Source organism: Nyctibius grandis, chromosome 2, assembly GCF_013368605.1.
Source record: "Nyctibius grandis isolate bNycGra1 chromosome 2, bNycGra1.pri, whole genome shotgun sequence".
Taxonomy (NCBI): Eukaryota; Metazoa; Chordata; class Aves; order Nyctibiiformes; family Nyctibiidae; genus Nyctibius; species Nyctibius grandis.
In genome coordinates, this window is record NC_090659.1 from 1,445,964 (window position 1) to 1,457,157 (window position 11,194).

At 39.9% G+C, this 11,194-nt stretch overlaps 1 protein-coding gene across 1 annotated transcript in view; it reads left to right on the forward strand.

The window, feature by feature from the left end:
* The window catches only part of TMPRSS7 (transmembrane serine protease 7), a 34,061-nt gene extending 22,929 nt beyond the window's left edge, over window positions 1–11,132 (forward strand). The window contains exons 11-18 of the mRNA XM_068425372.1: window positions 1,525–1,661; window positions 2,264–2,371; window positions 3,014–3,124; window positions 4,253–4,369; window positions 5,611–5,788; window positions 6,400–6,668; window positions 8,647–8,783; window positions 10,962–11,132. Coding sequence (XP_068281473.1) covers window positions 1,525–1,661; window positions 2,264–2,371; window positions 3,014–3,124; window positions 4,253–4,369; window positions 5,611–5,788; window positions 6,400–6,668; window positions 8,647–8,783; window positions 10,962–11,132 — 1,228 coding nt within the window. The remainder of the gene's footprint in view (window positions 1–1,524; window positions 1,662–2,263; window positions 2,372–3,013; window positions 3,125–4,252; window positions 4,370–5,610; window positions 5,789–6,399; window positions 6,669–8,646; window positions 8,784–10,961) is intronic.
* Window positions 11,133–11,194: the final 62 nt, after the last annotated feature.

An 11,194-nucleotide genomic window follows, 5' to 3' on the forward strand; every position in this document is an offset into this window, starting at 1 on the left:
CATCTGTTTTCAGGATGTATAAGAGGAATCTATTTTTTAAATTGTTAATTTATTTTTCACATTGCTGGGATGGAATCTCCTAGATTTGTTAAAAGGATGTTTCATTTACATAGGGTGAAACAAAGCACATATGGAAACACATGCATGAGCATGGCCATTCCCTGTGGCATGCTTCAGTGGGGTGCACAGGACACCAGGCAACATCTATCCACACAGAAATCACTGCCCACTTTCCCTGCACTCATTGAAGAGTAGTCCTGGTGCAATGCCTGGCGTTGCCAAAATAAACAAGGGAAATATTTACGTCTGAATAATAGTCCATTAGTCCATTTAACAATACAATAATCTACTTCCATGTTCTTTGTGTTCATTCTGACTGCAGTGTGTGACCTTCCACTGATGTCAAGCAAGTGTGTGTGCCAAATGTGCCAAGAATCAATACAGCTGCTTCTGCTCTTAAGTCTATTTAGACTAAGTGCTTTTCTTGACAGGGTTCTTAAAGCCAGATGTTTTTCTCACAAGTGCTGCATTTTTGGCACATTTTAGTGGAACAGAGGAGAGGGTCCTTATTTCTACTTCTAGAACAATCTGTACTGTCAATGTTCACTGGTTTACTACGTTTAAAACTGTCTCCAATTTTTAAAGCACGATCCAGCAAACTTTTCTTGTTAACGAGGGGTTTTGGTTTAGTTTTTTCTTTATTTGTTTGTTTGGTTGGTTGGTTGTTTTTTCCCCTCCAGCTAGAGTAGCATCTAAATGCCAGTTGCAACATCTTTGGCATCTTTGATGAAAGGGGCAATAGAAATGCATTAGCAATGGATGGATTAAATATTTGCTGGCATCAGGGAGCATTTAGGTGGCTTTGAGTTAAGTGGCACCTAGGCAGAAGTCCAAGGAAGCTCTTTGCCAAAATGGCAGCGTAAAGTTGATGTGCACCCAAGGGATTTTTTTGTCATCTGGACTAGTTATTTGAAGACATTACTTTAAAAGGCAAAATTCCAGAATATTAATGGTGGATGAAGGCTGGGTGACTACTTAGAAATATTTTCAGTTTCCCTAAATCTATTCCCTTCTGCCTCCAAAGTAGCTGGACCAATTTTGTCCCAATGCCTTTGTGCACTCTTCTTTAGGGGCAATCCTCACAAACAGAGCAGCTAAATTTGTTCTCCACTGTGCTGACATTTCCCCTCCCACCAAATTTACTTAAGTCTTCCCAAGAATCCAAACCTTTTGAAAACAGGTATCAGAAGTGGTGACAAAAGTACCCATGTTTGTCTTGAAAAATTTTTTCATTACATCTCTGTTCCTCTAGACTTTCTGGCAAAATATTCTGCTTGCACGTGTGTAGTCATGAAGGATTATGACCAGCATTGTGGGGAATTTGAGTACTGTTTCAGATTTTGTTTCTCAATTAAAGTATGACAGCTGACTGTATTGCTGAATTTCAGTGATATTGACATTTAAATTGTATGTAAGGCAATTCTGATGCAAAGGCTGCTCTAGAGCTCCATTGAACACTTCTAGGTACTGCGGTTACTACGTTGATCACCAAACAGTCTTCCACATTGCAAGTTCTGCTGTCAACATCGAGCTTCAGTGCAGTTCGAAGGTCTCAGAGAAGCCGCTTCTGGTGGAGTATGGCAGCTATAATATCAGCCAACGTAAGATGGATTTTATCTTTTTCAACTCATCTTTGCATTTCAGACCTGCAAAGCAGGTCTGCTGCTGTGAAGCAGCATTTTTCACGTCCAGTAGATACTTGTCACATTAGAGCAATTTTATGCGTTGTGTAGATGTGGAGTATGTAAAAGATGGTAACTTCATGATTTTCTTTTAAAAGGCAAACATTTATGTAATTCATAAGTCACCTGAATACAAGTTACTAACTGAAGTTGTAAAATGCTGCAAATTTTGATTATTGAAAGTTAGATTGTTCTTTAAAAGAAGAAGGCATTCTAAGCTGTCTTGTGTTGCTCCAAAACACTGGCTGTCCTAGTGTAGAGCCTGCAGTATATGTTGCAGTAATGGCTGAATTGGAACATTAGAGATGTTTTTTCTTCTTTTTAAATCTCAGTTTTCAACATCTGAACTAAATTTAAGTGCTGGCATTGAATACACACTATTAAATTTACGTCAACTTTATCAATTTTTGGAACAGCTTTGTGACTGTAAATTGAAATGAGCTGGCAATATTTGGGAAAAGGAAACTTTTAAGTTGGTCTGGTGTGGTTTTTGTTTTGTTTTGTTTTGTTTTTATCTCCAGCATGTCCACCTGGGCATTTCAAGTGTTCTACTGGCTTATGCATCCAGCAGATGCAGCGCTGTGATGGGATAAACAACTGCTTCGATGAAAGCGATGAACTCTTTTGTGGTTTGTATTCACTTACTAGAGAAACTTGACTGGAAAACCCAATGAATGCATTGTCTAGTCTTAGAAGGTAGCTGAAACAAGGTGAATTCTCTTTTAGGGGGGGAAAAAAAAAAGATGTTTCCAGCTTCCTTTGTATCTCCAGCTACAGACTATCAGTCAGTCTCTTGGGTGCTTAGTTCATAGTTAATTAGCAAGGGATGAAACTAAGAATGAAGAAGGTATGGCACTAGAAAGCACAAGGAAGAAAATTAGGTGTGCAACAATAGCTGGTAATAGGCTATATTTTAGTTTTTCCTCATGTGATAAATGCTGGTAATTACAAAGTTCTGTTTTATTTTGAGATTAGTTATTTTATTTTTATGGGGGAATGACAAATTGCGGTACATAGAGTAGATGAGAGTGATACTAAATGTCCATGGTGAAAGAGGGTTAGAACTTGGTCCGCTCCACTTGGGGCAATGTGTAAACTGGGGTAGGTCACTGAAATCTTTTGTACTTTATTTTCTCCATGCATAATGTGGCACTTGTACTCATCCTTGCACCGTGCCATAAAGCTATGAAAGTGGTACCCGGGATTGTCAGAAGGGTGGTGTTAGCATTACAAGCACACTTCTGTAGCTGATATGACTTATGTTTTTAAAGTTGTCCCTGAGTGGAACTGTAACTCCAGCTTCGCAATACAGGATAACCTGCTTGTCTGCAATGGCATAAGTGATTGTGAGAATGGAAAAGATGAGCAGAACTGTACCCACAGTAAGGCTACTCTCTTGATTAATTTTTTTCTATTCTCTATCCTCTATCTAATCCTGACTTGAATATCGGATGCCATATTCGAAGAATTAAGAGGCGCTATCAAATCTAACTCAGGCTGTATAATTCTGTTCAGCTTTCCGATATACTTATAAACAAGCTGTTATTGATTTAAAACTGTTTCTTTTTAATGAGCTCATGAACATCTGCTTTAGCAAAATACTGGCAGAATAATTGAGTACTCTGAGTGCGGGATGGGGACTTAGGGTTTTAGAGCTTGAATCCCAGATTTTATCTCTTTAAAGCATAATCTGTGCAAATTATTTCATAGATCTGTATTACCATCTGTAAAATAACTATAAAAATGATAGTTTTTCTGGAGCAGTTTGCAGGGTTATAAGGTTAATGTGTTTAAAATGCTGCGGAAGCTATAAATTTAGCATTAAGCACATGAAAGTTTTGAGTCAGACATTTCTTTAACTTCTTAGAATAAATGGACACCATGACATATGAAAGGGAGCACAACTGGGAAGTACTGCAAGTAACTTCTTTTTTAAAAAAAGTAATGGTTTTTGACCTGCTTGACTAGACAGTCTGCGTAAATCATTACAGGATACTTCTGTGTGTTGACAAGTAAAACAGATTGGGTTTGAGTGGCCTCATTTATTGTGAGTTACAGGGAAATAGGAAAATGCCAAGGTTGGGGTTGCAGTTTAATGGAAGAAAATTAGTAAGACTGCTTTCGCTACTATCTTTCACTTCATATTTAATGCTGAAATATAAAGGAGGGCTTCTTTCCAGAGTACTGGATGTTTTTTCTTTCTAACTTAACACTTGCTCTACAGCTAAGTTTTCGCTAGTATATCTGTGTTCATTAGTGTCATGGGAAAGGACGGGAGGAAAACTTTGTTCAGACTCAGCCAGCTTGATGCAAGCCTTAGTATAGATGCAGCTCTACTTGAATAGTTTATTCTACTTAGAGATTGGTTTAAGCCATCCCAGTCAAAATGTCCTTTTGCTGTGTTCCCTCCTATCTGTTAATACATGTGTGAATCTTTTATGTGTACAGACATGTCTTCATATGTTAAGCTGAGCCAATAGTGGTATTTTTTTTCCCCATAATTATTTCAGGTATTCCTTGTACCAACCACACATTTAAGTGCAGGAATAACATTTGCATTAGGAAACAAAATGCAAAGTGTGATGGGACTGTTGACTGTATTGATGGAAGTGATGAAAGCAGCTGCAGTAAGTCCCTCTCAGATGTTCATCTTTTTGAACTTTGAACTTTTTACACAATAAAGCCTTTTATTTCTTCCTGTTTTGGAGCGGATACGACTCATGCAGCAGTATTGAGTTGAGTTTTTATTGTGTCCTCTCGGTGATAGTGGGGTAATAATCAGCTATCAGTTTATTTCAGGTCTGGTTGCAGAATTTCCTAAATTCGTGTGGGAGGGTGAGCTTAGTTATGGAGAGTCTTAGTCAGCTGTAATGCTTATTGTAGCTATGTTAAGGAGTGGGGAAGCAGGGTTAATTGCAGAGTGAACTTGGCTAGCAGGTAAGGCAGCATTTTTGTTGCCTACAGCAATGTCTGGTGCTTCTGTTGGAGTCACACTGTGTTTGGACTTCAGGAGTGACACAACTGCAATGAGATAAAAACCACAAACTTTTCACTTCTCTGTCTCTTCTGGATGGTGAAGACCCCAATATTTCATAGTATCAAGCTAGATTCTTAGTCTCAAATCTTCCTAAAGTCACCTCTGTGCAAGGTTTTCAGTTTCTTTTGCTGTAAAGTGAAAGGTGATTGTTAATTAAGTAGCAATAAAAGTGGGGTTAGGCCCTACAGAGGGGTGTCTCTTCCTTGCTCTTCAAATTACAGTGTGCAGCTTTTTGTGCTGAGGCATGACTTCTTCACCCGTGAGTTAGTAATAGGCAACATTTTCAGACTTTCAGTTGTTTCCAGGCAAATTAATGATTGGACCACCTGGTTTCTGAAATTATAACAAATGACCAACCTCCACGTATGTGGCTGCTACTATAAACGTTTTTCTTGTATTGTTCCCACTGCTTTAACAAGAAATAAGTCTCCTGATGATGCTGAACAACCTTCCTGATGAACTCCTTTCAGTTCAGGGCTGACAGTATTAAAAAGAGATGATAGATTGTTTATTTTTATATATTCATTCTGATGTTTATTAAATCAATGGATCCTTTGACATTTCTGACACAAGAAATATTTAGAGGCCAATTTCTGCAGCAGAGTTAGAAAAGAAACTTAGATTTCGCAGGCCAGTGCCTTTTTGTATGGACTCACCTCTTGTTTCAGGAATAGGGTAGCCAAATAGAGAAGTTTTCTGATTAGAGCAGGGCAAGGAAATAGATTTCAAAACATTTTGTAGTGTGAGATTCTTTCATGCCCTGTGTGGGAAGCACTCTCCTTAAAGGAAAGCACTGGGGATGGGGTTTATAACCTGAAACATCCCTTGCAGGTTGTGGCAGCAGCAAGAGCAGCAATCCCACCTCTCGGATTGTAGGCGGTACGAACACTGAGGAAGGTGAATGGCCCTGGCAGGTCAGCCTCCATTTTGTGGGAGCTGCTTACTGCGGGGCATCAGTGATATCGAAAGAATGGCTTGTGTCTGCAGCTCACTGCTTTCAAGGGAGCAAGTAAGCAGTCTTCACCCTAACTCACAGAATCAACGAGGTTGGAAGAGACCTCTGGGATCATCGAGTCCAACTGTTGCCCTGACACCACCATGTCAACTAGACCATGGCACTAAGTGCCATGTCCAGTCTTTTCTTAAACACCTCCAGAGATGGTGACTCCACCACCTCCCTGGGCAGCCCATTCCAATGGCTAATGACCCTTTCTGAGGAGAAATTCTTCCTAATGTCCAACGTGAACCTCCCCTGGCGAAGCTTGGGGCTGTGTCCTCTTGTCCTATCGCTAGTTGCCTGGGAGAAGAGGCCAACTCCCACTTCACTACAACCTCCCTTCAGGTAGTTGTAGACTGCACTAAGGTCACCTCTGAGCCTCCTCTTCTCCAGGCTAAACACCCCCAGCTCCCTCAGTCGTTCCTCGTAGGTCAGACCCTCCAGACCCTTCACCAGCTTGGTAACTCTGTCCCAAACATCACCAGTGTCCCCAAATACCTTGACTTTCCAGAGTCTGAACTGCACTGAGGTGGGATGTGCCCTACTTTTCACCTTGCCCTGCTGTTGGCAGGTGTTTTGGGGTAGTTTTTTAAGAGAGGGCTTGTTTGCTTGCTCCCAACCAGGCTGTCTGATCCCAGAGCGTGGCATGCTCACCTGGGGATGCAAATGCAAGGCCGTGCAAAGTTTGTATCTGCGGTGAGACGGATCATAGTCCACGAATACTACAACAGCAGGAACTATGACTACGACATTGCACTGCTGCAGCTGAGCAAGCCGTGGCCGGACACAATGAGCCATGTCATCCAGCCGATCTGCATGCCTCCCTTTTCGCACAAGGTCCGCAGTGGTGACAAGTGCTGGATTACAGGTTGGGGCCAAAAGCAGGAAGCAGGTGAGATTTTTTGACCCTGGCTGCGAGGTGTCAGCTCCATCATCAGAGTGGGGCCACCCCATTGACAAAATGGCCTCACCTGTAATGGCAGGCTGCCCCAGGGCAGGGGTAGGCCTGGCCCTCTGTCCTGGTTTCATGGGGATAAAATTTATAGGATCAATTTTCTGTTACATTTTGTTTCAGTTTGCGGCCAGCTGCGGTATGGTGATCAAGGCCATCAGCAGTTAAATCCAGGGCAGCTGACCCAGGGTGGCCCACAGGTGTATTCTATATTATTGACATCAGGTTCACTATAAATAGGAAAGCTGGTGGGGAGGGGTGGGGCTTTTTGCTCTGTTCTCCTTTTCTCTGTCTCCTTGTCCCCTCCTCTCAACAGGTACTATCCCTGGAAGGACTTGCCACCACTCTATGCTAAGTATAATTTTGTGTCTTTTGTATTACTATTGATACTGGTTTTCTTATTTTACTTAGTCTGTTTACATTTCAGCCCACGAGTCTCCCTCCTTTTCCAAATTCCCTTTCTTGGTTGGGGAGGGAACATTGGGTGATAGAACAACTGGTTATCGTTTAGCCCTGGGTGTGGGCTGAACGGAGACACCCTCCCACCAGCTTGTCCTGAGCTGCCTCTTCCTTTTTGTGAATGCTGGTACCTTCTGCCTCTCTTATGGCCACTTTCCTAAAGCCCTTCCAGTGTAACCATAGGTGTGATGGCTTCCCTCGGAGTAAATCGTGTAACCGCTACCGTGCCAAGCCCCGAGTCTGCTGACACAGGCCTGGCCCAGGCGGTTTGTCTGCGCCTGCAGGCCTGCCCTCGCCCAGCCTTGCCTGATGTCTCAGGGCTGCCGGCACCATGCCAGTCTGGCCGCCCCACTGCTCTTGGCAGAAGATAGGACAGGGAAACACGTGGTGTGAGGCAGCAGCAGGTAGTTAACCTCTGGCATTTTGACTTGATGTTCGCAGCCAGAATTACCACCTGCCAAATTACACTTGGCCTCTCTATAAACAGCTGTGAAAGAATATGTGGTTGCGAAGCAAGTGCAACCATCTTACCAGGAAAGGATGGTGGTACAGATGTGTGGGGTGGTGCAGTGTCTCTTTGGCCTACTGGTTAGTCACCCATGCAGTTTAAAAGCTGATTATTCGAAAGATAAATGTGATGCCTCAAAAAGAAAAAAGGGATTTTTTTTTTCCCTGTTCCCCTCTTTTTCCCTTTATTGGTTTATATAATTTGATTGCCAAATCAGTCTTTTAAGTATACTTTATTACATACCAGCTTTATCAAATTCTGAAAAAAAGTTTCATTATGTAAATCAGCACTTGCGTATTTGAATATGTTTGTGAAGTTTCTTTGGCTGTACCCAGATTTTGAGAAGAACACCTGGTGATATTATTAGAGCTGTTGTATTGAAAGGAGGGGACAATTCAGTTTAATTCTGTTTTTCCAGAAGTATGTATTCTACAGAAAAGAGATATTTTAGCAAAATTTTCAGAGAGGGACAAATTTGAGATAATTCCAAGTTCTTTATGCTGCCAAAAGGATAATTTGCATTCTGTAACTCTGACTCGTACTTTTAATGTTGGATTTAGCCCCTTCAGAGACACCACCCTAATTGCAAATCTGTCATGTGATGATCCAAATACCTTTGTAAATCGTGTTTCTTTTAAAAATAGAAAGCAAACAAATTAAGGAATCTTGAGACATTTTGCAAAAGGCATTAGAAAAAGCTTTTTTGGCTAACCCTAGTGATTACACCATTGTATCTGATGGGGCCAAAGGACTGAGATCACATTACATAAATGCCTGATAACTGAAGAGATTTTCTGTGCTGTTGCAGTTAATTGTTTGGAATCTGGAATAACTTGGAGGTCAAAAGTATCTGTGGGTATTTTCTGAAGATTTCTTGTTTTGCATTTCAATAGATGAGTAAAATCCTAAGCTCTGTTGAATGAATCATCCTTCTTTCAATTTGTTTTCCAGACGACGAAGGTTCAGCAATTCTTCAGAAAGCAGAGGTAGAAATAATTGACCAAACGTTATGTCATTCCACATACGGGATTATCACAGCTAGGATGTTTTGTGCCGGACTAATGTCTGGGAAAAGAGATGGGTGCAAAGTATGTATCTTAGCACACCTTGCATAGAGTTTATCTTGTCTTTCATGGTTGCATGATGAGGTGTAAGAATTGTCAGGCAGACCACTTTGTGGACCATACATTTCAGTTCTGAAAAACAGCAATGTAAGAGTTCTCTACCAACAAATCTGTCATCTGGGTGTTTTCAGAGTTTTATGGCTTTATGTGCATGAGTAGCATCACTAAGTTTCAGTTGCAGGCCAAGGGCCAGTCAATTTGCAAGTCCCAATAACAAGTTGAAGTCAGGCAATTTTTGTCACAAGAGTCTCTCAGTTAAAGAAAAAAATGAGAAACTAGCCTGTGTCTTTTCATGAGTCCTCCCTCCCAACTTGGAACTGCAGGGCTATCTGATGAGATGCAGACAACTAGGCATAAATTTTCAAATATATAATATTTCTGATCTAGAAATGCTGAAAGATAATAAACCTGAAGTTCTGACTTCTAGTGAATAGTAGTAAAACTATATACACACAAAATATATAATGTATTTTACAGTATATATTATATAGCATATATAATATATTATATAGAACTTATATAAACCATATATATTTGCTACCAAAACAGTAGTAAATTTACTGCTAATATAATAGTAAAACTATTATTTTTTTATGGTGGAGATCTGGAATATTCAAGATGTTCTAGCTTTCACTGGTCTACATAACTGTGAGAGAGACCACAATGGCTCTCAGGGTAAGCAATGTCTGTGGCTTTCTGAGGGAGTATAATGCACCAGCTGCTTTTCAGCCATTAGTGAGACCATTGACACTAAGCATTATTTTCACTAACCAGAGACTGTTTCTGCAGTTATCTGTATGGCCAGTCAAGAAATAGCCAAGGAAAGGCATAATTTACAGGTCTTTTGGCTGCATTTCTGTAAGGGCAAATGATTTGTGACTGTGCCTGGCAGTTGTTAAAAATGTGAGATTTCTATTTTGTGAAAAATGCTGGTATTCCACTTCTCTTTTGTCCCAGGAATTAAAGAAAAAACTTGAAATTTTGACTCTCTAAATGCAAAATCTTATTTTTTTTTTCTTTCCTTGATAATTATCTTCTAAGTTATATTTTTAACAATTTAGTGAGGCAGTTCAAGATAATCCTACTTTAAGCAGCAGGTGGCTTTACTAGTCCATCTCCTGATGACTCTGCCAACCTGCATATCCTAAGATCCTATAAAGTTAAAGCAAAATAGTTTGCTAGCTCTAACAAAATATATGTCTAGAAGGAAGGCACTGCTCTTGCAAAACATTTAAATCTTACCAACTTACCTTTTGCTTTTGGAAGTCCTTTATTGCATCCAATGTTTTGGTAAAGTCTAATTTGCTACTAGCTGTCTTTTTCAGAGATGGTGTGTATACAGCAGAGTCTTACAGGAAAGGATAAGCTTGGTCTAAGAAATTTTCCCCAAATGGTGGCACATTTTTTTGCCTGAACCTCTACCAATATATTTCTGCAAGAATACCCTATAAAGGAAGAGTACTGTTTGCTTTGTCCTGTATTATGGAATGATGCCATCCTGTATAAAACTTTGAAGTCTATAACAGACTTCATTTCAACTGCTCTGATTACAAACATATTATGTACCCTTAAACATCACATGCTGGCTTGTATCTACTAGAGGACAACATTTAGTTTTTATTTCCCTCTTTAAAAAAAAAAAAACAACAACCAAATCGATGGAGAGATTCAATCTGTTTCCATTTACCTTTAATTTGAAAGAAGTTATATCATTATTAAATATTGTATTTTATTTATTTATTTATTTATTTAAAAAATCTTACTATTTTTTGGAGTCGTTAGGGGTGTAACCTGCAAATGAACATACATATTAAGTTGCAGATTTTGGGTTTAGCTGTAAATTTAAGGCTAGGAAACAAAATGTGAATTTCAAATCTAGTCCATGAAAAGTAATATCTTTATTAGTGTTTCTAAAGAGTGAGAGCTAGCCCTCTCCCCTGTGAGAGAGCCAACTTTGGTACATCTGTCTGCTTCAAGGAAAAAAAACCCTGTTGACTATCTCATGGTTTGTACTATGTGAATGGGAAAATATAATCACTGTTGGAATTACTCAGGCAAAATATCTCCTGTGGAATTTTGTCTCAGTTTTAAACAATTTAGAGTGGTATTCTAAACACATACAACTCAATATATTCTTTTTAGGGTGATTCCGGTGGACCATTGTCATGTCAAAGCAATGGAGATGGAAAATGGTTTTTGACTGGCATTGTTAGCTGGGGTTATGGATGTGGAAGACCAAATTTCCCAGGTGTCTACACAAGAGTGTCAAATTTTGCACCGTGGATTCACAAATATGTGCCTTCAGTCTTGTAACTTGAAAACCGTTTCCCTGGAATAAAACATGTCCTGGATATCTTCATTAAAAATCATATTTG